Source organism: Camelus ferus, chromosome 10 (assembly GCF_009834535.1).
Source record: "Camelus ferus isolate YT-003-E chromosome 10, BCGSAC_Cfer_1.0, whole genome shotgun sequence".
NCBI lineage: Eukaryota > Metazoa > Chordata > Mammalia > Artiodactyla > Camelidae > Camelus > Camelus ferus.
In genome coordinates, this window is record NC_045705.1 from 67,671,450 (window position 1) to 67,699,097 (window position 27,648).

At 53.2% G+C, this 27,648-nt stretch overlaps 1 protein-coding gene across 5 annotated transcripts in view; it reads left to right on the top strand.

The window, feature by feature from the left end:
• The first annotated feature begins 519 nt into the window (after positions 1-519).
• LRP5 (LDL receptor related protein 5) overlaps positions 520-27,648 on the top strand; it is a 113,040-nt gene continuing 85,911 nt past the window's right edge. For 3 of the 5 annotated variants that reach the window (XM_032490025.1, XM_032490026.1, XM_032490027.1), the window contains exon 1: positions 520-667. In XM_032490025.1, the coding sequence (XP_032345916.1) occupies positions 535-667 (133 nt within the window). In that variant the 5' untranslated portion in view covers positions 520-534. Of the gene's footprint in view, positions 668-13,676; positions 14,008-27,648 lie in introns of those variants that run through there. The other 2 variants (XM_032490028.1, XM_032490029.1) reach the window with 2 other exon arrangements.

Below are 27,648 nucleotides of genomic sequence, written 5' to 3' on the forward strand. Positions count from 1 at the left end.
GATTTTGTCTGTTAGATCTTCTCTCTCCATCTTCCAGAGGTCCTCATCTCCCTAAAGAAAACTTCATTGAGCATGCTGCACAATTTAAAGTGTACAATACAATAGTGTTTAGTATATTCACCGAGTTGTGCAACCATCACCACAATGTTAGGACATTTTCATCACTCCCCCGCCAGAAAAAAAAAAACAAAAAACAAACCCACACCCATTAGCAGTCACTTCCCAGCCTCCCCTCCCCAGCCCTCTGCCTCTGGCAACCACGCACCTACTGTCTGTCTCTACGGATTTGCCTGTTCTGGACATTTCAAGGAAATGGAATCATAATAATTAAAATGCCTGGCTTCTTTCACTTAGCATGATGTTTTCAAGATTCGTCATGTATTATTGGAACTTCATTCCTTTTTTGGATGAGTAATAGTCCATTGTATGGGCATATCACATTTTGTTCATCTGTTGATGGACCGTTGGATTATTTCCACCTTTTGGTTACTACGAGTAAAGCTGCTATCAGCATTCAAGTTTTTGTGTGAGTTTATGCCTGTTTCTCTTGAGTGGCCTCCTAGGAGTGGAACTGCTGAGTCACAAGGGAACTCTGTGCTGAACTCTTCCAAGGAGCTTCCAGGCTGTTTCCAGAGCGGCTGCACCATTTCACATTCCCGAGGAACGGGTGAGTCCGCTTCCTTTCAATTTGTTCCTCTCTCCGTGCTTCCCTTGGTGCGGCGCGGCGCAGCCGCCCCTCTCCAGCACACTCTCACGTCTCGCCAGGTGTCTAACCTAGTCATTCCGATCCTAATTTCAATTATAATTTTTATTTCTGGAATTGGTCTTTAGCCCTTTTCTCCAACATGCCTGCAAATCTGGTGATTCCTTGCCTCTTTGTCATACTTTGAATTTCCCCTTTTCTCTCTTTAAATGTTTGAAGAAGATTTCAAACCGACAGTTTGAGAGTCTGCAGTTTTTATGGCTTTGAGGCTACAGTTTGCTTTTCCTGCTGACTCTTGCTCATGGTGGTTCTTTCCTGCTGGGCTCAGTGAGTTTTGTAGCTTTATTAGTGGGAACTCTTTGAGGACTGGATCTGAAGTGCATTTGCTCCAGAGTTGCCTCTGCTTTGCCAGGCTCCAGGGCACTCTACCAAGAGGGACCATTTTAGCTCCCATCCTCAGGGTGGGTCTTGAGGTGGCTTCTGGCTCTGAAGCCCTGGGACAATAGCGCTATGCTGAGACACTCACGGAGATTTTTTTCTCTCCTTTTCACTTCTTCTGTTCTGCTCAGAACGAAGGCCAACACAGGGACATCTTCTTCCTCCCTCCCATCCCCAAGACACCCCGTGGGGCAGGTTTTTCTTGTTGTTCACTCACTGGAAATGTCCTTTTTCAGAAGATTCTCAGATTTTGGGCGGTTTCTGATCTGACCTTCCACCTTGCTCAGGACCTGACCTCCGTTCCTGCCTCCAATGTGCTGTTAAACCCAGCTCTGAGGTTCCTGGGAGCAGAGAGGCGCCCCCAGGGCAAGGCCAGCTGCAGTCTGCCCTGACTGATATGTAAATATAAAGATATTATATATATAAATGTATAATATATAAATAAATATATTTTATACACATATATAAATAAAAATAAGTATAAATTTATATTTATATATAAACATAATATACAAATACAAATAAATATAAATTTTATATTTTATATTTATGTTTATAAAAGGAGAATTTCAAATTTCAAATATCTATAAACATGCCAAGAATAGTACAAGGACACCAACAGACTCATCACACATTGTTAAAAACCATCAGCCCATGGCCAATCTCAAAGCCCACCACCCAAAATTATGCTTCTGAAGCAAATTCCAGACATCATACTATTTCATCTGAAAATACTTCGGTGTGCGTTTTCCAGAGATGAGAACTGTCTTAAAAACATAGCCACAATATCTGTACTCACACCTAAGATTTTAGATAATAATTTCCTAATATCATCAGTGTTCAGTTTTCTGCTGTAATCAGTGTTCAAATCCTCAGTTGCCTCACAAATATGAGATTGCTTTCTTATTTTTCTTATTTTCTTACTATTTTTGGTCTTAATGATGCCCCCTACTTTCCTGACAACTCTACCACGCATTAAAAAATGTTTTAAATTAAGACTGCTTGTGATATTTTTATGTGTTTTGTACCAGGTGGCATCCTCTGGGTATCTAGTTGGTTATTTTGCCAGAAACAAGCTCCTCACCATGACTTGGCTTTTGAGTATGTGCCTAGAAAAAAAAAGACTGCGAGGGAATACATAAAAATGCTAACAGTAGTCAGATCTCAACCATGAAATGAGATTTGATTTTTGTTCCCTTCTTTATCCTTTCCTATATTTTCCAACTTTTCTGCAATGACCATAAATTAATTTTATAATCAGAATATCAAATATGAAATAAATCCAGGGAATCTAATTAAAACCATAAGCACTGCCACCTAATCCCAGCCCTTCTCCAACTTTCAGCCTCACTGACATCAAACTTCCTCTAGCACAGGGCTGCCCCAGGCCACTTGCACATTCCCTGGACTCTTCACCAGACTATTGGGGTTGGCAAGGGGCGAGTAGGGGAGAATCCTGACTGCATCCCCCCTGCCTGCCGATCGGCTTGCCCGCAGCTGAGGGTCCTGAGCCTCTGGGGAGGGTCAGGACAGGCTGGCAGTGGAAATCTGCCTAGAGCTTTTCTTCTCATGTGATCTGGCAAACATGACAGGAGAAGAGGTGGGGGAAGCAGCTGTCAAAATGTTCACAGCAGCCCCCACCTTGATGAAGGGCATCTGGGAAGAAGTCAACACCTCTGACCCTGCACAAGTGACTCAGGCAGTAGTTTGTGCAGGTTTGGGTGGGATGGAGAGGGCAGAGCCCTGGGTGCAAATCACAGCTCTGAGACTGGCCCAGGTCGTGGCCTTAGGCCAGGTACTCAGGCTCTCTGAGCCTCAGTTTCCTTGTCATAAAATGGGGATGATACTAGAGTCTCCCCGCTGGGGCATCACGAGTGCTCAGTGGCCAGCCCGGGTCTGCAGACCTGAAAGTGTGAAAGTCATGGGCAGACCAGGGAGGCTCAGAGCGGCTCCCTTGAGGGGGACCTACCCAGATGTTATGAGGTTTGAGCTTCAATGCCTAGGCTCCCTCCTCCAGGCACATGCCAGGAAGCCTTCTGTGCCCTGGTAGCAACATTTTATATTTGCTGCCTGGTGTTCTTAATCCCCAGGACAGCCCAACCAGACAACGACTTTCTCCACTGGCACAGATTAGGAAACAGAGGTCCCCAGGGATTCCACAACTTGCCCAGACTCCTGCAGCGGGGACTTGACTCTGTCCCCTCTTCTGGGAGCCGAATTCTCTCCTTTTATCTTGACAGTATCAGGTGTGTGCAGTCGTGTCTCAGGTGAGGTCCTATTTCCTGGCACTCCTCCCTTTTTGCTTTTGTTTTTGGGTTTTTTGCGTTTTAAAAAGTTAGTTGTATAGAAGTGTAGGTGATTCACAGTGTTGTGTTAGTTTCTGGTGCACAGTGTGGTGATTCTGTTGTACGCATATATTCTTTTTCATTATAGGTTATTACAGGCTATTGAAAATGTCCCCTGTGCTCTACGGTGGGACCTTGTTCTTTATCTGTTTTGTGTAGTTTGTATCTGCTAATTCCAAACTCCCAGCTTATTCCTCCTGCCCTTTCCCCTATGGTAGCCGTAAATTTGCTTTCTATGTCTGTGTAAAGAAGTTCATTTGTATTATTTTGCAGATCCCACATGTAAGTAACATCGTATGCTATTTATCTTTCTCTGTCTGACTTGACTTCACTTAGTATGAGAGTCTCTAGGTCCCTCCTTGTTGTTGCCGGTGCCCCTCCCTTGTTTGTTTTATGAGGGGGAGGTAATTACCTTTATTCATTTATATTTGGAGGAAGGACTGGGGATTGAACCCAGGACGTCGTGCTCGCTAAGCACGCACTCTATCACTTGAGCTGTACCCTCCCTTCTGATGAGGTTTCTTTGCTGATTCCTGGAGCGCCAGGAAGAGCTGGACAGGGCGGGGTGCTGCTGCCCCCTCGTGGCCATATGAATCACTGCAGGCCCGAGCCAGGAACACCGGGCCCAGAAAGTGCCTGAGCCACCCTGGCTGCCCAGGGCCTCATTCCTCTTTCCGGCTCCCCCACCTCCTCCGGCTCCCAGGGCGCAGTGGGGAGGAGAAATAACAAGGTCTGCAGCTCCATTCCTTACTCCCTGAGGGAATTCAGTCAAGTCACCCAACCTGCCCTGGCCTCAGTTTTCCCCTCTGTAGAATGAGCATAAGTGAGATCTTCCCCGAAAAGCTCTTAGGAGGATCCCGATCCCGTGAGTGAGCAGGGGCCCAGTGATGCTCCTGGGGAAATAGAAAACAGGGCCTGGAGGACTCTTCCTGCAGCCTCCAGCCCAGCTAGAGCAGCGGGAAGCCCAGGGCATGCCCATTCCTTGCAGGGAGGAAACAGTCTTGGTACAAAGTCTGCAGAGCTCTGTTGGCTGGGAGGTGGGGGCTGCACATCAAAGGCGCCGCCTGCCCGGCCCGCTGTGATCTTTGGTCAGAGAATTACCGACAAGCAGGGAAGGACATGTGATCCTGGTCTGGGAGGGGCCCTGGCAGGAGGCACGTCCCCCACTGCCAGGTACCCCCAGCACCAGCTCTCAGCCTTGCCTGCTGAACCTGGTGGGGGCAGATGGACGAGGCCCTGAGAGGCCCAGGGTCTGCTCCCTGCTTTGCGAGGGTTCATGTCCTTGCTGCCCGATGCCCCAGCGTGAGCATCATCAGACTCAATGCCAGCCCCAGCTGTCCTGCTGGACCTACGAGGCCAGAGAAGCCCCCTCACTCCCAACAGGGCCTGGGGGCAGCTGCTGCTTCTAAGAGCCCAGCAGGGAGAAGGGCCCTTTGTGGGACTAGCAGGGAGCCAAGACTGCCAGGTATCCTCAGCCACAGCCCTGAGACCTGCACCCTCCTTTGTCACCTTCAGGCAAAGCCTCCTGTCCTGGGGGCCTCCCATGACTTCTTTCTAGAACCTAGAATTTAGAATCACAGCTATTGGGGATGGTCAGATCCCCCCAGACTCAGCTCCAGGAATATCCCTAAGAGGAAACTGCACGAAGTTCCACCAGGGTGGAGCCCTCATTTGGGGCACCCACCGTCTTGCCCCTACAGCCTGCCCACCTAATGGTCCCCTTCCCCTCCCACACCCCACAATCTAGCTGCTCGTGGCCCCGGTCTTGGGAGTCACTGTTCCAAACACACGCCTGCCTCCCAGGGGGAGTGCCCAGCACCTCTGTGGCTGCCTATTCAAGCTGACGCTTTGTTTTTCCAATTTTCTAATTTTTAAATTAAAAAAAAAGAATTGAAGTATAGTCAATTTACAAAGTCGTGTTAGTTTCTGGCGTACAGCATAGTGATTCAGTTATACACACATACATATATTCCTTTTCCTATTCTTTTCCATTAGAGGCTGTTACAAGATATTGAATATAGTTCCCTGTGCTGTACAGTAGGAAGCTGACCCTTTGCGAAGGCCCAGTTCACCTACTTGGCCCCCCACATCGGCTAGAAGGGACCCCCTCCCCGTGAGTTTCTGCAGCAGCTACCCTCTCTCCTCTGCCCCCACCTCACTGGGTGAAAGGTGACCCTAATAACTGCAGCAGAGGCTTGACAGCTAGACCCAGAGACCCAGTGGCCCAGAGGAACTGTGCCCGGCCTCGGGGAGGGAGGAGATGCCAGCGGGAGAGGAGGCTCCGATCCTGGAACCCGGCAGTAGTAGGGGCCACGGGGCACTGGGGAGCCATAGAGGATTTGTGTGAAGGTAGGGCCACTGTCAGATGGGCATTTTAGGACCATCATGCTGGCTGCGCTGAGGGACAGACCACAGTGGGGAGGGCTGAGGGGGCCTGAAGCTAGCTGTGGAGATGGAGAAAAGTGGCCCCTAGGAGGGCCATGCCTGAAGCAGGGGAGAGTGTGTGAGCAGGAGGGACAGAGGCTGGGACCGACAGGGAGGGAGGCGTGGGTGGAGGAGGAGCAGAATCTAGTCGTGAGATGCACCAGGAATGGCCCTTGGAGCTGGTAGTGGGGAGGTCATCACAGGGGCAGGACTGGATGAGCAGGTGGTGAGGCCAGGAGGCAGTGAGTGTAGACGGTGGGTTGTAGGGGCTTGGCGGCTGAGGGGGCAGAGAGGGGAGAATGAAGGGGAAGGGTGAGTTTTTGTTATACGTTAAGAAAAGAGAATCTTGCTCTTGTATACAAGCTGAGTGGGTGGAGCCTAAAGAGGGGGCATGAGCTGGCCACTGGCCAGGCAGGAGGGGCCCTGCAGGGGGGCCAGGACCTGGGAAAGGAGAGGCAGTCAGTGCAAGGGAGGGGATTAGCCCTACGGAGGAGGGACATGGAGGAGCACCATGGAGGAGCTGGGAGACTGAGTTCAAATTCCAGCCTGGCCGCTTTCCACCTGCCTGACCTTGGGCAGGTGCCACGCCTGTTCTGAGCCTGGTCTCTCTCTCTTTTGGGGTAGAGTTTAAGATGGGACTTTCTGGCTCCACTTCATCTGAGACTGAAGGCCTAAAACAAAATAATAAGTGTCATTTTGCTGGGGGCTCCAAGCTTTAGGGGGCCCCCACTCTGCCCCTCCAGCCTGCCCATCACCCACAGGAGACATGCTCCCTGGTGCCCACCACCACTCACCTTGCCCCAGGCACTGGGACCCCCAAGTCCCTGCCCAAACAGCACAGAACCCAAGTCCAGGCTGTGTGGGTGCCCCCCCCAGACCTGTAGTCCCACCACAGACCTCCCCTGGGGCGAAAGTCCAGGGAGGTCCTGGGCTAGGTCTCTGGTCACCTCGCTCCAACACAGAGGAGTCCGAAAAGTTCTACATAGCGCTAACTTCCTGGTGTTAATGACTGTGTATTTGTCCAGCCAGGGAGGAAGAACATTCTTTTTACTCCATGGTCTATGGTCTGATTTATCACTTTTTTTGTTTTTTACAGCCACCACCCATAATTTTATGACTGAGGTTCAAAATTGGTTAAGGGTTTTGCCACATTTGCCAAAAGGAGAAATATTTAAAGTATGTCACAGACAGTATGATGTGTCTCCATTAAATAGTTTGGGAGAGATCTCCTAAGAACATTCCCCGACATTAACAAAATAGTTTTCTAACATCTTAAAAAAAAAACCTCACGGGGGTGGGGAGTATAGCTCAGTGGTAGAGTGCATGCTTAGCATGCACAAAGTCCTGGGTTCAATCCCCAGTACCTCCCTTAACCAAAAAAAAAAAAAAAAAAAAAGAACCCCAAAAAACAAAAAAAGACAAACAAGTATTTTTAATATCATCAGTTATTTTTTAAACAGGATCTAATCAGTCAGGCTATTTCTTTTGTCTCTTTTTATCCAGAAAAATCCCTCCACCTTTTTTTTAAAAATAGCATTGATATGTTGAGAGTGATTGATAATTTTAAGTGGCAGGCCTAGACTTTCGTCCCGACCCCCACATGCTTGGGGTGAGGGTCCTGCAGACAGGAGCCTGATTCCACCAGCCGGAGGGCGACCGACTCACCCCTGTTTGCCTGGACCTTCCAGTTTTAGCCCTGAACGTCCTGTGTCCCGCAAACCCCTCAGTTCTAGGCAAACTGAGATGGTTGGTCACCCTAATTAGTCCACCGTCCACCTTGAGAGTATAGAAGAGTCCCCTTCATCCTGAGACTAGCAAGAGGGGCTTCAAGGAACCAAGTGGACGTGTGTCTCCTGAAGCCGTTGTCTGGCTGGAGGACAATGCGTGGCTCTGCTGTGCGCTCCAAGCCTGATACATTTAAGGCCAAGGCCATCACTGTAGCTGCCCGGCCACTGAGGAACTGCATGGAGGCTGTGCTTCCTGGATGACTGGGCAAAGGCATGTGTCGCGGGGGTCAGGCACCATCTGAGAAATATCTAAGGTTTCACAAAGAGCCCAAAAGAGAATGATCAACATTGGGAATCCCCCAAAGCTACAGGGTCCCGATCCTCCCTCCATGGCCAGCTCCAGGCTCACGGAGGAGAGCAGAGATGGGGCTGGCCCTCCCCACTGCAGCTGAGCTGGAGGAGGGGAGAAACTGTGACTCTGAATAAACCTTCGTTTTGATCATGAAACCAGAACTGGAATGGCATTTCCTGAGCTGACACTATTCCTGGGACTAGAAGTGACCCAAGGGCTTCACTGCACCTGAGAGTGACCACAGGGAGGTGTGGCGGCCACCTGAGGTTTCCAGCTGGGTGCAGGGAAAGATGCTCCCTGACTCGGTCTGTGGAGTCCTGCTGTTCAACTAAGTGTGTGTGGTGCCCCCGGCCCTCAGCCAAAGCCAGGTGCATGCAAGCCACCACGTGAATCCAAACAGCTCCTCAAGGTCACAGACGACTGGCTGCCTGCGAGGTCCAGTGGGCAAGTCTGCCCCCTCAGCCTCTTTCCCACTCAGGAGCAGGCAGAGTCTATAAAATGGAAATCAAAGCCCATGCTCCCTTGCTCCTGGCCTTCTGATGATCCCCCATCTCACTCAGAGGAGGTGGTCTCCAGGTCTCTGCTCCTCTCTGACCTTGGCTGTCTCTGTATCAGCTCCTCCGGCCCCCTCACTGTACCTCAGGGTCTTTGCACTGGCCTTCCCTTCTTCCAGGTCCCTGTACAAAAATCACCTTTCTAGTGAGGCCTGCCTCCCCTCTTGACCCTCTTGCCCTGCTTTATTTATTCTGGAACAGGTGTCACCATCGGGCCCCCTATAGCAGGTGGGCAAACACTTCTGCAAAGGGCCAGGAGGCAAATCTTTTAGGCTCTGCAGGCCACATGGCCTCTGTTGGGCCTCTTCACCTTTGCCACTGGGGTATAAAGTAAGTTGGAGATGATAACCTGGACAGATCCTCACTTCTCTGACCTCAGTTTCCTTCCCTGTAAAATGGGTTTGTGAAGATTAAGGACTATGTTAGATTACTGTGGCTGCTGTGACAAATCATCATGAACTGGACAGCTTAAAACAGCAGAAACGTATGCTCCTACAGTCTGGAGGCCAGAAGTCTGAAATCGAGGTGTCAGCAGAGCCTCGCTCCCTCCAAATGCTCTAGGGGAGAAGCCTTCCTCACTGCTTCCAGCTTCTGGGCACTCCAGGTGTTCCTTGGCTTGTGGCCACATCTCTCTGATCTTTGCTTCCATCTCCACTTCTTTCTCCTCCTCTCCTATTATCAGGACACTTGTCATTGGATTTAGGGACCACCTGGATAGTCCAGGATGAACTCGTCAGCTCAAGATCCTTGATTATACCTGCCAAGACTCTTTTCCCAAATCAGTTAATATTCATAGGTTCCCAAGATTAGGATGTGGATATACTAATCCACATTAGTATATGTGGGGGGAACCACTCTTCAACCTACTGCAGGTGTCTTTAAAGTGCTTAAAAAGGAAAATGAAACCTGAATGTCAATTCCTTGATCTGTAGTGAAAATAAAACTGTTAAATAAAATGAAACTGTTATAGAAAACTGTGTGGAGAGGGTAGAGCTCATCAGTAGAGCATGTGTTTAGCCAGTGCAAGGTCCTGAGTTCAATCCCCAGTACCTCCATTAAAAAATTAGATAATATGGAAACGAATATATGTATGCATATGTACGACTGAAACATTAGGCTGTATGCCAGAAATTGATACAATATTGTCAACTGACTACACTTCAATAAAAAAGGAATGCAAATAAATATATAAAAATAGATATACATAAATAAATGAACCTAATTACCCCCCCAAAACCAAATAAACAAACAAAATTGCCAAGTGGACCAGACTCTCCCGTGGCCGCCCCTGGCATTCTCCCCAGGACACGAGTTACATGCAAGCCAAACCCTCGGGAGGGCTAAAGCTCAGGGCTGCAGAAACTAAGGGACGGATGGTGACTATTGGAAGAGAGGACAAGTTGGGGTGCCTGGCACATCCACCCTCACGCCCTGTCGTGGGCTCTGGTTAATCACAGATCGCACTGACACAGGGCTTCCCAGCGTAAAGAACACGTCTGCAAGTCGTCTCTCATCTAAGGCTCACATCGGCTCTGAAAGATAAGAAGTCAAGCCAATAGCATTCCCATTTTATGCATGAGGAAACCGAGGCTTGGAGAGGTGAAGTTCAGCCTGTGTCCCTCACACCCCAGCTGTCTCTGCAGAGACCATGGCCCTGCTACCAACCAAGCCCGGACTGCCCACCACCGCGCACCGGTGGCCACCCTCCCTTGCCTGCTCCCAGTGCCAGATGCTGGGGGTGGTGCTGAGGCAGGGGAGAGGCCCGAGGGGATCCAAAGGATGGCCAGTTAGCGGATGTTCTCCCCCGTGTGCCTCCACCAAGTTGTCCTCAGGAGGATGCTTGAGGCTCAGAGAGCCCGGAAATGCTGGAGCCCAAGGACACACCTCTGACCACAGTGGCCAGGCCTGCCAGGAGGGAGGGCTCGCGTGCCCAGAATAACTCTCCAGAGTCAGCATGTTCCAGCTTGGGAGGGAAACCAGAAAGTCATTATTCCCCACGTGTCGTGGGCTGAGATGTCACCCTGTGATGGGCCCTACATGGACCCCGGCTGAGCCCTGGTGTCCAGAAACGATTAGATCTGACAGGTGCTGAGCCCCTGTTACTTCATGGGGATGGAACCTGCATCTGAGCAATAACTTGAGAGAAAACTCTTTCAAAAGCAAGGCCTAAGAAAAGTTCGGTGGCGTGATGAGCTGTGACAGGCAGCCTTCTGGGGAAGTGGAAGCTTAGCACATTCTCTGGTTGCTTCTGACATTAGTGAAGAGTCTAAAAATTACTGCCCTCATGATGCTGGAATTCTGCAGAGTTAAATAGTGACTAGTTCTCATTGTTCTTTGCAAACAACTTTTCTCAAAGTTCTGATCAGAGTTCTGCCTTGAGACCTGAGGCACAGTCCTTTCCCTCTCAGGGGGTCTCTGACGGCCCCTCCACAGTTGATACCCCACAAGTTGGCACAGGAAACCCCAGGGCACCCCAGGAGCTACTGCCAGCCTCTGCCATCCCCTGACTTAAGTGACCTCTTCTATATTCACTGAATTCTCCCACTCTGAGAGTTAAGCTGTCTCCCTCCCTGAGAATAAAGAATTTCAATATCTGTTTATATTCTTGGTTCATTTTCCTTTTCATCATTTGCATAACTGAGCACAGGGTCTTCATCTTCTCTGTATCAGATGTAGAACTTCGACTTGAACTTTGGCCCAGCTGTTGTAATAAATGTCCACTAGCAGAGCCCTTGCGGTGGGCCACCCCAGGTGCCCAACCTCTCATTCCCACAGCCAGCACCCTTAGTGAGTCCCATTAGCTCTTCCTAAAACATCCTGAATCCAGAGTCTTCTCGCAATTCGTAAGCCCCCCACCCACTGCCCGTCAGAGCTGCCATCTCTCCTGGCTGCTGCTATGGTACACACCTGCTGACCAGTCTCCTGCATCCCCTCTTTTCTCCAGACAGTCTTGTCCCCACTCAGCAGCCAGCTTGCTCCTTTTATAAATGTAAATTAGATCTTTTCCCTTCAATCAGTCATTCAACAAACATTTATTGAGAACCTACTATGTGCCAGTCCCTGGTGTAGGCTTGGGGGGCCCACATGGAACAAATCAAGTGGATGTCTCTGTTCTTGGGGCACTTCCATTCTAATGGAGGGAAGAAAAGTAAACACAAGTGGGTTGGCTGATGGTCAGTGCAAAGGGGAAACGTTAAGCAGAGAAATGGAGCAGGGAGTGCTGGCAAAGGGTGGGCAGTGGAGGGGCTGTGGTTTACAATTTCCAAAGGAGGTCAGGGAAGGTCTGGCTGAGGAGCTGAAGACGTGAGGTCATGAACCATGTGGGTAACTGGGACGAAAGAGTTCCAGCAGAGAGACCAACAAGTGCAAAGGCCCTGAGGCAGGAGTGTGTCTCCTGTGTTTGAGAACCAGCAAGGAGGCCATGTGGCCAGAGCAGGGTGAGAGAGAGGAAGGAGAGTGCATAAGAGGCTAGAGAGATAAAGGGAGAAATGTGGCTAGATCAGTCCCCTTAGGTGCCATAAGGCTTTTTGGCTTCTATTCTGACTGGTGTGGGAGCCATAGCAGGTTCTTGAGCAGAGGAGGGATGTGAGCTGACTTGTTTTGACAGCTGCTGTGAGATTAGGCTGAAGAGGGTCAAGGCTGGACAAGGGAGACCCAGCAGGGGTGGGACATGACCCAAACTGGGATGGTGGTAGTGGAGATGTGAGAAGTGTTGACAGTCTGCCTCTGTTTTAAAAGTAGAGCCAACTAGGATGTGTAACAGGGGTTGGGCAGAGGGTGTAAGAGAGGAATCAGCAAGGATTTTGCTCCTTAAACCCCTAACTGGCTTCCCATTGTCTTGGGATAAATTTTTGACTCCTTCTCCAGCTCTGATGTGCCCCAGCCCCAGCTGGCTTGTCCTACTGCTCCATTTGCCTCTGCTGGCTCTTTGGTGGTAGCTCGAATGTCTCTACCTCCCTAAGTCAGAATTTCCCTAGATCTTGCAGCCCAGGACACTTCATTCTTCATGGCATCCCTCGCTCGGTTAATGGTGTTTCAGTTTGTTTGTTTGCTTTGGTTTTTAAATTGATCTATCTTCTTGTTTTTCTTTATCTCCTTCCCTAGAATATAAACCCTGTAGGACAGAGACATTCTGCCTGAACACTAGCTTTGTAACGTTGTCACAAATATATGAAAAATGCCCATATCCATGTGTACCTGGTTGTGCATGTGAGCTGCAGCTAGTTCTTGGCACCTGCAAGGCAAGCATTGATCTCCCTGTGTTATAAGGGCAGAAGGTGTCCCAGGAAAGGTTATATTTGGACCCACTCAAGGGCACACCTGGTTCTAGGAAGCAGCAGAAGCAGAGTTTGAACTTGGGCCTCTGGGTTCCAGAGCTCGTGATGGTCCTTCCCAGCCCTTCTTGTTCCCCGAGAGATCTGTGGCTGAGCTTGCTGCTCAGGGGGACACAGAGCAGCGAAAAGGGGGGTGGGGGGCGGGGCTCAGTGCTTGCTTGTTGAATGAATCACAGGTGAGGTCTGCCATCCTAGAGGGGCTTTCTCCCTAAGGCGGCCTACAAGCACATTCGGAAGAACAGCGTGTCTACAGCTCAGTCTTCGTGTACCGTAATTAATGTAGAGGGTATACATTAGTTTAAAAATAAAACCTCAAACCCACTCCTGCTCCCAGCCCGAGCAGCCCCCGCCTCTCTCCATCATCCGCTTCGGTCCCTGCCCCGGCACGGACTCGCGGTCGCCCTCCTTTGTGCTCCCCGGCGCCCTCAACAGTGAGAACAGGTGTCGCGGGGCCGCCCCGACGGGACCCTGCTGCGGGAAAGCGCGTAGACCTGGCCCGGGGCCCCAGGCTTCCAGCCTCGAAACTGTTTCACCGTGTGCCCTCGGGCAACCCTCTTCGCATGCCCCGCCCCCTGCCTCAGTTTCCCCATCCTTCAAGCCCGATCCCGGCAGCTCCACAGGTGACACACCTGCTTCCGGGTCTCGATCTGCCCCCGGGCCCAGCGGGGTGGGAACCCGGCGCCCGACCCCGCGCCCCCGCGGAGCCCGGGTGACAGGTCCCAGGGGGCGGGGGGCGCGGGAAGAGCTGCGGGGACCGCGCGCAGCGGCCGCCTAGCCGCGGGCGGGCTCCGAGGGGCGCCCGCGGGAGGGCGCGGCCGGCGCGGGGGGCGCGGGCGGGCGGCGGCGGCGGCGGGGGGCGGGGACGCGGCGCGGCTTCCGCTCCCGCGCCTCCTCCCTCCTCCCCCCGTCGTCCTGGTCCGCGGCGCCCGAGGGGGGAGGCGGCAGGCGCCGGGAGCTGCGCGAGGAGCCGCCACCGCCGCCGCCGCCGCGCCATGGAGCCCGAGTGAGCGCGGCGCGGGCCCGTCCGGCTCCGGACAACATGGAGGCGGCGCCGCCCCGGCCGCCGCCGCCGCCGCCGCCGCTGCTGCTGCTGTTGCTCGCGCTCTGCTGCAGCCTGGCCCCCGCCGCGGGTAGGTGGGCGCGGGCCGGAGGGACAATGGCCCGGGCACCCGGGCCGCCCCGAGGCCAAGTGCGCGGCGCCGCCTCGGAAGCGACTTTGCAAGTTGGGGGCGAGTTGGGGCGCGCGCCGCGGGTCCCCGCCGCGCCCGCCGCCCGGGGGCCGCGCGCGGACCCTTTGTCTCGCCCGCCCGGGCTCCTCCCGGGGACGCCGGGGCCCGTCCGCGTCCCGGGCGGGCGAGGAGGGCGCGCGGGCGGCACCCACCCCGCCAGGTGCGGCGCGGGCGGGTCCTCACCTGCCCGGGCCCCGGGGCGCGCTCAGAAGTGCGCCCGCCTCAAGCCGGCCGGGCGAGGCCGTGCGGGGACCGTGTGGACCCCGGCCGGCGGGCAGGCACAGAGCGGGGACTGTCGGCCCAGAGGCAGGCCTCGCCGCCCTGTGTCGGGAACTCCTTCCCGACCCTGTTTCCGATGGCCGCGCGGCCGGCCTGCGAGCTCTGGGAACTGATTTAAGTTGCAGAGAAAGTTCTGAACCGGGAGCCCGGCCGCCTGGCCTGTGGCGCTGCCCCTTTCATTTGCCTTGCTGACTGTTTCCAAATGTACTGACACCTGCCAGGTGCCCGGGCGACCGGTCTGGCCCCTGGGGCCCTAAACAGTGACGCCTAGCCCCGGGGGCCGGCTGCGTGGGGCCGCCGCGCGGGGCGAAGTGTCCCAGAGCGCGGCGTGGGGCCTCCGTTGTACACACCCTTCGGGAGAGCGGTGACCGGGGACCTTTCTCTCCAACTTTTGCCTTGTCCGGAGGGTGGAGTTGAGGTCAGGAGGACTCAGGAAACTAAGCGCCTTGTGAAAAGCTACACATGTTCTTTTAATTTGGAGATTGCCATGTGGTTTTTGAAGCAAGCCTCTTGCTACCTAAATCATTCTCTTCCGACCTGAGTGTTTTGTTTTTCTGGAGTGTGGCGGGCCAAGTGGGCACGGGAGTCCTGTGCTCTCCAGGCTGCTGTTCTGCTGGTGGCAGTGGGGGGAGGAGGGGGGCTCGGATCCCTTTGTCTGGGCCTCTTTAAGGCAAACAGCTGTCTCCCTGAATATTTCCAGTGCGGACACTGCGGGGAGGTGTCCTGGCCTGGCTCTGTGGTCACACTCCTAGCCCTGCGGCCCCTCCACTGAGGTTTGGGGCGCGGAGAGGGGGTAGTTTCCTCCAGTCCTCTTGCCTCCGGGAGGCTGTTGGTGGTTTCACCCCAAATTTGCCTCCCTCGGGAGTGAGTTTATATTCTTGGCCCTGTCTGATACAAGCAAAACAAGGTGACGACGAAACAATGACAGTATCTGGGTAGTTCAGGCCAGCGCTTCTCTTTCCGGAAATGCCTGGATCACGGAGGCAAAAGGTTTTTTTGTGTGTGGGGGGGAGATGTTTGTTTTAAAGGTGGGGTTTCTCAGCCGGCTGTGTTGCTTCTCACTTCGTTGCAGTTTGGATTTCCTGTAGCTTTTGGGGTAACGTTGTTGGAGCTGAATGCCTGTCGTGCGGTTCGAGCCCCTAAGGAGACGGAATCACACATCTGTGGAGTTCAGTTGTGTGGGAGGCAAAAATAGAGCTGATTATTTTAACATTAGGAAGCATGTCAACACAAGGTTTTTAGAGTGCTGGCTAATGTGGTAATCTGGTCCTAAAATGGAAGGAAAAGGAGGGATCTTTCTGCAGAACTATTTTGACTGTTCTTGGTATGTCATGTCTCTGATTTCTGTGTTAGATTTATGCCTCAGTCCGGAGTGGAGCCAGTAAGTTGGTAACTAATTATTTTTCCTGATTGCTTCCTGTTGCAATTTGAAGCTGTAAGCCCACGAAAGTGCTTTATTCTAGTGGTCCCGGTGCTGGGAACGGCCTGCTCCAGCTCCATGGTCCAGGCCTCTCCCCTTTGGCCCCGCAGCGCTTGCTCCAGAACCGCCCCCAGGGTGGTTACTGCAGATACCCACTGGGAGGGCCCGACAGGTGGGTACTGAGTTAATGGAATGCTGTGTAGAGTCCACTGAGAGTTCCCCCAAAGGACCCTCTGCTTCTCAAAGCAGGGCCCACCTACCTTTAACCCTCCCGTTCAGTTCTAAGTCCACCCGCGTGATCCAGCATTTGCTGTGGAGATCCCGTCCTATTTGGAACCTGTTTAATTTCAGCTGCACTGTGTCACCACTCAGGCATTTAGCAGAATTTGCACACGGGGCAGGGGGAGGCGCTTGCAGCTAGGTGAGGTTCTCAGCACGGCTTCCGGCCGTGCAGTTCGGGCTTGCCGGGTCGGGGCGGGGGCTTTAGGGGCGGACCGCGAGGGTCTCCGTGCGCGGTAGCTGTTTGATTTTGGACAGCTTACTTAGCTTCTCTGTGTCCAGAGTCCTCACCTGGTCCCCCCCACCCCCCACCCAACATGATGGGGAGCCCTAGATGCTGTGTGTGAAACCCTTAGCACCATCCTGGGACCAGTGGTGGCAGAACTGTGGTGCCTGTTGTGTAATGGGATCCTTGATCTTTCTGGCCCGGAAGGTCTAAAAGCTGTTACCACACAGTCTGGATTTTTCGCCTGCCTGGGACCTTGGACATTGAGTCCACTGTCTGGCTCATTTATCGCTGCAACACTGGGTGAGGTGTCTTGCGGTGGTTAACAGTGTGGGCAGATCCTGAGTGCCCAGGTCTGGTCCCAGTCTTGCTTAGGGTAGGGGGACCTTGGGCAGCCAACTCCACCTTTGTGTGCCTCAGTTTCCTCTTCTGTAAAATGGGCATTGTCGTACTTCCTTCCACTAGTTCAGTGAGCTGACCCACTCGTGGCACTGGATCAGCTCTTACTATTGTTGCTGTTACTCTCAGTGCCTGGAACTGTGTGGAGCGGGGATAGAACTGGATAGAATGGTGGAGGAGGCCCAGGCCTTTGCTGTCAGGGTGTCCGGTTGAGGGGAAGGCAAATAGCAGCTGACTGTGCAGCTATGGGAGAGGTGGGCCCAGGGGCCCCTCCCTCACAATCCCGGAGCCCTGTCCTCAAGGACTGGGTGGGCTCTGCTGAAAGAGGCCAGATCACACTGCAGAGTCTGGATGTGATCCAGAAGGTGATGGAAGCTTCCGGAGACTTGAGTTTGGGGAGAGGGAAAGGCATCGCAGGCTGGAGTCAGGTCAGTCCTAGGAGAAAGGTATTGAATTGGTCTTTTTTTTTTTTTAAATTGAGGCGAAAAATCACGTAATGTGAAACTAACCATTCTAACGTATACAATTCAATGACATTTAGTACATTCACAATGTTGTGCAACCATCACTTCTGTTAAGATACAGAACATTTCAATGGCCACAAAATTAAACCCCATACCCATTAAACAGTAACTTCCCATCCCACCCACTGCCCAACCTGTGGCAGTCACCAGTCTGCTTTCTGTCTCTATGGAATTTCCTGTTCCGGACACTTCATATACAGGGAGTCATGGGGTGTGTTGTCCTTTGCATCTGGCTTCTTATTGGGTGTAATGCTTTCGAGGTGCGTCCACGTTGTGACATGTGTCAGTGCTCCACTCCTTTTCAAGGCTGAACGGTTTTCTATCCTATGGATAGAGCACATTTGCTTATCCATCCATCCATCCATCCGCTGATGGGTTGACCTTGGTTGGGTACCTCTCTCAGCAGGCATGGGCTAGGAGCTGGTTGCCCTAGTGGGGTTTGGATAGCGGATGCTGTTTAAAGCTGGGCTGGACATTGGCTGATTTGCTTCAGAGATGGGAGAGCTGATGGTGAAGGGAGCTGAGCCAGGGGACACGCTAAGACCAGTGGTGGCCCTCAGGAAGAAGGGGTGCTGGGATGTGGACTTAGTGCCATGTTCAATAGTATAGAAGCCCTGAGAGAAACTGGACATTTGTGGTTTATGTGGCCTTTTGGACACATAACACGCTGTCAAAATGGGGAGGCTCTGATGGGAGTAAGGGGCCCTGTCTAGCCCCTTCCCCGCCTGGGCCTGGGACACATTTGCTCAGGAAGTGGTGGCGTGTCTGCTCTGAAGAGGAGCCGGTGGCTGTGTGCAGGTGGTGGCACAAAGAGCTGGTCCCCAGGTCCCGCCTGCTGCCTCAGGCTGCTCTCTGTCTTCTCTTCAGCTCTGGAAGGTGGTTTACTAGCTCTCAGCCTCAGCTTCCTCATCCTCAAAATGTGGATGTTGGCTTGTGCCTTGTGGGGTGCTGGCTGGGGTTCAGTGAGGCGGCATCTGTGAGTAGGAACCTGGAGGCCCTGCCCTCCAGATGGGCCATCGTGGGAAGGATGCAGTGGCAAGAGGAATCCCACCCTAGGTGTCCCGCTTCCTTTTTTTTTTTTTAAGATTTTATTTTATTGAAGTATAGTTGATTTATGATGTTGTGTTAGTTTTAGGTATACAGCAAAGTGATTCAGTTACATATATATTTTTTCAGATTCTTTTTCATTATCAGTGATTATAAGATACTGAATATAGTTCCCTGTGCTATACAGTAGGTCTTTGTTGTTTATTTTCTATATAGCAATGTGTGTATCTGTCCATTTCCTTGTGAAAGAGACCAAGGGTCAGAGTCCCAAACACTGACTTCCAGTGTGAGGCTGGAAGGAGAGGAGAGGTGTTGAGGGCTCTGCTTGGAGCTGCTTTGCCCCCAAGGGGTGGGCTCCAGCCGGGAGCAAACCTGGCTGCTGACCCTCTCGGGTAAGTGGGGGGCTGTGTGCCCCTTGCCCAAGTCCATTCTTCCCATTCTCCAGCTCCGAGCAGCCCTCCTAGGCCTGCCTTTGCCTGTAACCAGGTCAGGGCCAGTTACCCTCTGCTGGCCCAGCCACGGGTTGCCTGCCGGCTGCGTGTGGACCTCAGGCTCTGGTGGCAGCGGTGGCAGCCGTGTGGTGCTGGAACTGCAGGTCCTGATGGCATGTGTGCCCAGAATCACACATCTGCTGTCCTCTGTCCTAGCTTGAGATTTCTCTTGCCTAGGACCCCCCAGGAAATTGTCATGGTGACGTCACCTCTGAGCCTTTTTCCATTGGTGGGAGATACTGCACCTTCTGGGTGTCTTCTTATTTGCTTTCTTGATTAGTATTTGATTCAGTGTGGATTTTTTTCAGTGCTTTCAGTTTACCTTGATACAATTTTTCCAGTGGTTAAACTGAAGCAAGAAAGGGCCTCATCTGTCATCCTCCCTGGTCCCGCTGTCCCTGCTCTGCCGGGTTGTGTGGCTTCCCTGAAGCCACCTGGCTCCACCCTTAAGCCTCCGAGGTCCTGCCCCATCAGGTCTGGAGTGTGGCCTCCCGAGACCGTGGCAGTCCCCAGCTCTGCCGTTCTAGCCTGTTTTTTCCCACTTTAATTGTAAGTATACAATTTAGTGGCACTAATTTATTCTCAATGTTGCACAACTGTCACCACTATCTAGTTACAAAAAGTTTTTCTGTTACCCCAGACAGGAACTGTGCCCAGTAAGCAGTCATCCCCCGGCCCCTGGGAGCCTCTATGCTGCTTTCCTGTATCTGTGAATCTGCCTGTTCTGGGCAGTTCATGTTTGTGGAATCATATGCTGTTTGTCCTTTTGTGTCTGGCTTATTTTATTTAGCAAAATGTTTTCAAGGTTCATCTATCTTATCAGAACCCCATCCTTTTTATGGCTGAATGACATTCTGTTGTGTGGATGGAGTACACTTTTATTGGCTCACCTGTTGATGGACACTTGGGTTTTTCCCCCTCTGGTGACTGTGAATAACGCTGCCTGTGAACATGGGCGTGCAAGTACCTATATGAGACCCCACTCTCACTTTTGGGGTTTACACCAGGGAGTGGAACTGTGGAATCACACGGTCACGCTGTTTAATTTTTGAGGAACCAGGAAGCTGCCTTCTGTAGCAGCTACAGCACCTGGCGCTCACCCCCAGCACTGTGCAGGGGCTCCAGCCTCTCCCCTTCCTGCCTGTGCTGGTGATTTTCCTTCTTTTTGGTTCTCACCCTCCTAGTAGGTGTGAAGTGGTACCACCTTGTGGTTTCGACTTGGTTTTCCTGGTGGCTAATGACGTTGAGCATCTTTACAGGGGCCTGGTGGCCACTTTTTTAATAGATGTGTATTATTAACTGCACAATACACAGGAATACATATAAACAGCCTCAACCCTTCACAGCATGGTCCCTCTTTCTGTGAAGATGAGTGTCTTTTACAGCCTATTTTATTTCTCTCCTCGGAGAAGACCACGTCTTCAACACATAGTTGAACGTGTTGTATTGCTTTGGAAACATCCTCATATTTTTTATGTAAATCCGGTCGCTCTCTCCCTGTCATTCTACAGCCCATCCTTTTCACTTGCTGAGGTACCGTAAACGTTTTCTGTATCCTTGCTTTTTAGATTTTGATTCCTTTTTAAAAGCGAAGTAGTATTCCGCAGCATGGCTGCATCCCGCTTTGTGGCTTTTGCCCAGCTGAAAAGCATTTAAGTTTTTCCAGGCTTTATTGCTATTACAGTGCATGACAGTGAACCGCGTGGCTTGCGTTTACATTTATCTGTGCACGTGTGTTCAGACATTTTTTTAAGTTATCCCTCATCAGAGAGTACGGTCATTTATAAAATTTTAAGAATATTGACAGATTCCTCCAAAAAGGCTACATCAGTTTCTACCCTGCCAGGTGTCTGTGAGAGTACACGCCTTCCCCTCTCCCCTCCAGTGCTGGGAATTACCAGATTCAATTTTTTAAAAACTCAGTTTGGTTAAAAATGGTAACATTCTGCTTTGCACGTCCCTCGTTACTGGCTTGTTAGCAATGTTCTTAAATCCTGAGCCCATTTTCCCATTGAATTGCTGCTTCTCTTTTTCTTACTGATTTGTAGGAACTCTTTATTTGGTGTGGACATTCATTCTTTGTTATACCCAGGTTTTTCTTCTGGTCTGTAGCTGGTCCTTCATCCTTGTTTTTGGTGGTCTGTTTTTCCAAAGACATTAGAAAGTTTCATCTGACAAAACTCAGTCTTTTCTTAATGGGTTCTGGGTTCCGTGCCTTGTTTCTTTACCACTAGTTTGTAAGTACATCTTCCTTTATTTTCCCCCAGGACTGTTACCGTTGCGTTGTTGTATATTCATACGTTCTGTCTGATTTTTTGCGGTGAGGGCTATGATATGAGGTAGGGGTCTGAACTGATCCCCCCAGTAAGTGGACAGGGGGCAGTCCCAACACCCTGATGGCATGGCTCATCCTGTGCTCATTCATTTAAAACGCCACTCTTCCACGTCCAGTGTCTGTGGTGCTTGGCACCTCATTCTGGAAACTTCTGTCCTGTACTGTTGACCTGTGGGTGTCTTTCTGTACCAGTCGCCTGCTGTTTTGATCTCCGTAGCACCATAGCATAGTTTGAGATGGATTGTGCCGTTACCCCTTCATTGTTCTCAAAAAATTGTGTTGACTCTTCTTGTGCATTTACTGTTTTGCGACGGACTTCAGAGTCAGCCTCTGAGGTTTGACCCTTTGGTCTCTTGATCCGGGGGCAGTAAATGGTGAACATTCAACAGGTGTCAGGGCTGGACTGTAACATGGTCTCTGACAAGCAGGCGGGTCTCCGGCTATGGAAATAAAGCCATCTGCCACTGCCATGGAGCTGGTCTTCCCATTTTCGGTCTGTGTTAGCACATGGAGGACTTCAGAGGTGACGTGGGGGCTGGGTTGCCCGGGACGCTCCTGCCGTGGTCCGCGCGGGGAACAAGCTTGAGTGCAGCTGACTCCAGCGCCAACCCGGAGGCAAGTGTAATTACTGCTTGAATAATTGCTCCCCTCCCCTTGTTCATTCCAGAACAAAATGTGAGCAACTCTGAATTTCTTCCCTGGGCTGTACCCCTCTATTAACTGGGGTGGGGAGGCAGTTACCTGCCTAGCAGAACTCTCAGGAAATTGCTCCGTGGGCAATGCGTGGCCTGAGTGCGTGGCCCCCGGCCAGGACCCGTGAGCCCAGCTGCCTGGGTGCCTTCCAGACGTGCTGCTTGTGGGCAGCTGCCACCGCGGATTCTGCCCTGAGGGAGCAGGCGTCCTCCGAGATGGGAGCCCAAAGGATGTCTCACTGCAAGGTGGTTTCAGAGCAAGGTGTGCTCCCGAGCTTGCTTTTGTGAGGGGGAGGGCGTTTCTCTGAACTTCCCCCGGAGGGGATTTGGTTCCCCGCAGGAGACGGAGTGGGTGGCACCAGGGTGTATCGGATCCCTCCTGACTCAGGCTGGGAGCACGGAGCCGACTTGGATGCCTGCTCTTGCTCTGCTCCCTGGATGCATGTCAGGAAGCCTGTGGGGTTCCTTCCTCCTGCACCCAGACCCTCCATACTCTGAGGCCTCCCCCATACCTCCGGCCCGGCTGTATCCCATGGGAGACTAGATTCTGAGTGGAGGATTCCGCCAGTGTCTGATTGGTTTCTGCTTTCTCGAACTTTCCCCTTGCCCATTTATCTTTCTCTCTGGCCAGATTAGTTTTTCTAAAACTAGTTTCATCATGTCCTTCCCCTTCAAAGAAAAACTGCACTGGCGTCTCGGCATCTAAAGTTGAAGCTTTCTGGCCCGGTGTTTTGTCCTGCTCCTGAGCTGGTGTTGGCCCTCTCCTGTGCTCCCCGGGGTGAGCGCTTCTCTGGGCAGGTCTGGCTCCTTGGAGTCCAGAACCTTCCAAGGTCCACCCAGCCTGAGAAGGCCTGGGAACAGAGTGTCTTCATCCCCATCCTTCTGTCCCTGGTCTGGTGTCTGGTGCGGAGCACACACTCCATGTAGCTGTCCCGAGGGTTCCCTAAGGCCTCATCTGTCCAGGAAACAGGTCTTCCCCAACCTTACTTCCTCTGGCCCCTCAATCTCCTGCCTGAGAGCTCCTGCACCCAACCCCCAGCTCCAGCCCGCTGTGTTCCCTAGTCCTGCTATGTGACAGAAAGCTTCTAGGGCTGGTGTGGGGCCCCCTCCCCTAGTTAGTGCCCATATTTCCAAGATGTGCATTCTGAGGAGACCTGCTACAAATAACACTGGCCTTTATTTGACTTCGAGAAACCCAGTGCATCCCAAATGTCTGTGACCGTGAAGCCCTGGGTCCACGTAATACTTCCCTGCCTACCGCAACTCAGACTGAGGTGTCATGAGGGGCTTGGCACCTGTGCACCTGTGTCCTGCACCTGTGATTTTTATCATTTTTCTAAAACCTTTATGAATGTTTTCAATCATGCAAACACGTGGAAAGAGTGGCACAAGAATTTTTATGCTAAAAAAGGTAGTTTTGGTGTTTTGGGGTTTTAACTACAGAGGAGGTAACTGGATGAGAGATATTTTGAATGTGCTTTCAGGAGTTTAAGCATTGAGAGAGCATTGCCCCTTCAGGGTTGCCTCTCTGAGCATCTGATGCTTGTTCCAGTCACGTTTTCACTGCTCATGTCTCTGCATGAGTTTGCTCAGCACCGATTGATTCCCGGGGCCTGTGCTGCATCTCGGGCTAGCAGGCAGTGCCCAGGTCCCAAGCCTGGCTGCTGCGGGCCTGCCCTGCTGCCGCCTCTCCCTCAAGAGGCTCACCATGCTGGTGATGGCCACTGCAGCCCTGGTCCTTGCCTGGCTCCCTGCTGCAGCTCTTAGGCTGGCCAGGACCCACGAGCTGCTGGCTGCCTGCTCAGGGCGCCGCAAGGGAGGGGGGAATCTCTGCTGGCTTTCACAGTGTCACCTGTGTTTGCACAGAGTTCTCTCCAAGCGGAGTGTCAGTTCACAGGGCTGGGATGCTGGCTCTCTAGCCCTGCCGGGGAAGCCCCAGTGCAGGGGAGCCGTGCGTGCACCCTGCCCGGAGAGTGTGGGCAGTGGTCTCCCCTCGAGGCAGCTCCTCCCCATCTCCTTTCAGAAGGCACTAACGGAGGATTGCTCCGAGCCAAAGAGCAGTTTCCATCCTTTTGGCTACCATGTCTAGTTTTTAACAAAATTTTCCCTCTGTTTTGAAAGACTTTTTCCTTCCAAGGAAAGTACATTTGTGAAGTAGTAACCTTCCCTGCTCATTGAGCCCAGACGTGCACAGTCGCCAAGTAGAGCTGGTCGGGGTTCCAGAAGCCCTGTCAGAAGCAGAGGCTTGCAGGGTTTCCACGAGCCCCTCACCGGGGAGTTTCCATCGGGCTTTTCAGCCAGGAAAGCCCCTCTTGGAGCCAACCCACCTTGTGGCCCCTTGGGCTGTGGACCTGGACTGGGAATAACTGATTCCCAGGGTGAAGCGGGATCTGCTTCAGGATCCAGGCAGCTCTGGCCACAAGGTGGGTGCTGGGCTCCAGGCAGCCCCCTTGCTCTGCACCGCCTGTGAGGGTGCTGGAGGATGCGCTCACAGCTCTCCGCCAGGCAAGCTTTTCTTCCCCTGGGCTCTGTTTCCCTGCAGGGCCCAGGGCTTGAGATCACTGGCCTTTCTGTTGCTTCTCCACTGCGTACCCGGTTCCCCATCCTGGCAGGATGGTGTGCCTGAAGATGGGACCCCCCTATCCCTGGACGCCTAAAGGGTCATGTTAGGGCCTGTGGGCGGAGTTTTCCAGGCTCTCCGGTTGGTCGTGTGATCACTAATCTGATCTTACACAATAAGGTTAAGGTCTCTTCTGGATGGCTGGGATCTTGGGGGATGTTGTGTTTCTGATGGGGAAACTGAGAGGTTCGGGGTTTTTCAAGCTTCATCAGCTCATATCAGCAGCGCAGGACCGTGATGCAGATGCGGGTGCTGAGTTAGGAACACACTCTGATCTGTGATCAGTGGGTTCCCGTAGCACCAAGGGACACATTTGGTGGACACACAGCTCCCACTCTCTGTAGGCGTGAAGAGGATAGGTGGGCCTTGTTCCGTTCTTGCCTGTACGCAGTACCTAAGGCCGGGTTGGTCACCAGTGGCCACTCCAGGAGGCCGCCCCATTGTGGTCAGTGTGGCATGGTGTGGGCTCCTCTCCGGAAGCTGTGTCCAGTGCCAGCCTCTGAGCAGATCAGCTGTCTCAGGCACCCCTGGCCTGAGGACACACTGAGCCCCCAGTGTGCTGTTCCTGCCTCCCCCAGGTTTGCTGTGAACAGCTGAGGGGGCTGCCGGAGGAATCCCAGGTAGTGAGCCTGGGGGCCCCGGGGGGCAGTCCGCCCAGCCTCCCAGACCTGGAATCCCCGGGCACATGCAGGCCCCCTCCCACCTGTTTGGGCTCAGCTCACATTCCTGGCCCCACTCCCAGCTCTGCAGCCTTGGCCAAGCGAGCTAACTACGCTGTGCCTCAGTTTCCCTGCCTGTCAGCTGGGGGGTTAATCGTAGTGCCCCTGCATAGACACGCTGGAGGATCCAGTGAAGTGAGGCTGTGAAGTGCTCAGCATGGGGTGACTCTGGTGAGTCCTCCATAATTATTAGCCATTAGGATTATTATGGCAATGATAATTGTTATTCTCTGGGGAGAGAGCCCTCCAGGGATTCTGCAATCAGGTTCAGCTCCAGCTGAAAAGCGGCTTGGTGGGAACCTCAGCTCGGGGCCACATTAGAAGGTGAGGACTGAGCTGTGTTAATTGCCCCATGTGGCCTGATGTCTCTGGTGCCAGATTTGCTTCCTTGCCAAGGTCAAGCCAGCATGTATTTTGTAGCTGGAAGCCTGGTGGGGTGGGCTCCAGGAGCCCTGGGGCTGAGGGGGTAGGAGCAGTTGTCTGGGGCCTCTGCTTTGTCAGAGGTGTGGCTGGCTCAGCTCCCTCCTCTCCCTCCTCAGAGGACACTGTTGGGGTCCCTGCTTCTTTCTTTCGCTGTTGCCTTTCTTCTGCCCTGAGAAGGAACCAGCCTGGCTGACTCACAGGGCCTCCTCTCCGGTGGGCTGAGCAGCTGCCCGCCCTCCTCCAGCCCTCTGGCATCGCTGGCCCGCCCTTCGCCTTCCTACCCCACAGCTTCCCCACTGGAGGCAGAGGAGGGAGCCTGCATGCCGGCTCTTCACCCTCAGACTGAGGTCCCCGCTCCCTGCAGCTTTCCGCTCTGGGACACGAATGGGCAGCGCCTTTCCCCTGGCGGCTGACCGGGTCCTGTGCCCAGCAGGAACTCCACATTTTACTGAGGTGCTGCTCTGCAGATCCTGCATCTGTACCATGGAGGGTGGAGCCCACCTCTCTGTCCGCTGCAGCCCGCAGGATGGGAGCGGAGCCTGCCGCCCCGAGCTCCCGGCCCTCCCTCCGCACCTGCTCTCTGCACCTGCCCAAGTGGACCTGCCTCCTTGGCCAGGAAGGGTCCAGGTTCTCCTGACCCCATTGTTGCCTCTGGCCCAGGAGTAATTTAAGCCTCTGGCAGGTGTGTGTGGACTTATTCCTGTGCACACAGCACAGAACCAGGCCCCTGGAGTAGGATGAGCACAGGCAGATGGGGCTGCATCCTCACAGCTGGCCCAGGCCGGTCCAGAGACCTGATTGTCGGCCAGCAGCAGCTGTACGGGAGGAGAGGGCTGTGCCTGCTGCCCAGGGGTGCTGCCTCGGCTCTGGCTTCCTCTGGATCAGTCCCTCTCTCGGGAAAGCATGCTGGCTTCTCTTCCAGAAGTGTTTGCCTTCTGGAGGGTTATTCCTCCACTCCTTTAACCAGCCCTGGAGGCAGGGAGGCCAGCCTCATCTCGTGGTCACTGCTGAGGCTCAGAGTGGAGACATGAGTTTGTGGAGTGACCCAGGGAGGAGCAGGCGCTCCCTCCCTCCACCCCCAGACTCAAGGCTCAGTGTGTGACAGGAGCATCGGGCTCCATCAGACCGGAGACCTGTAGCTCCACACTTAGAAGCCCTGAGGCCCCCACAGAGCCCACAGTGTCCCTGTGAGGAGGGTCCCCAGGGGAGCATGGAGCTGGGCTCTTGGGTTACTACATGGCCTCAGCGCATGGTAGGTCCCATCCCGTAGGTGGAGGCACAGGGATGGTTCTCTTCCCTGCCCCGCCTGGCAGGTGGGTACCAGGGGTGGGAGCCCCAGAGATGAGCAGGAGGGACTGTGACTCCCAGCCTGGCTGGGCTACCCCTCCAGAGCAGGGTCCTGCTTCCTGGGCCCTGCTCTCTGCCCAGGAAGAAGCCGCCAGGACCGCCAGGCTGTGGTGTGCGTCTGCTGCCTGAAGACAGAGGGTTCGTCCTGGAACGCACGAGGCCACAGTCCTGAGGGGACCCAGACAGAGGCCGAGGGGCCACGCTCCTCCTGGAAGGGTCACGGCAGCCCTTCGGGGGGTGGTCCGCCCCTGTCTGGATGCTGTTCCAGATTCCAGCCCTTTCGCAGAGAGCTCTGGGGTCATTTGATTACCCTGTTAGGTAAAATGAATGAATTTCAGGTGCTGTGGAGAGGACCTGAGATCTTTGATCTCTCATCACTGATTGGCTGAGGGTGACTTTGGTCCGGTTACCTGGTCCCCTCGTGCCTCAGTCTCTTTGCCTGTAAAATGGGGTGACAGCAGCCTCACCTCCTGGGAGGACTAAGGGATATCGGGTACACATGATGTGACTCAGAAAGGGTGGTCTGACGTGGGGAGACAGGTGGCATCCAAGAGCAGTGACTGAGAGAGAGAGGCCAGGTTGCCTTTTCCAGGTTTTCTATCTGGCGAATTCCTTTTCATCTTTATGTACCTGTCTGCAGGGTCCCCAGCATGCTGGAAGAGCTCTGCGGGGGCCCTGAAAAGCCCTCGCTGTGGGCTTCTCCACGTTTATGACCCCTCACACCTGATGCTTAGCTTGGTT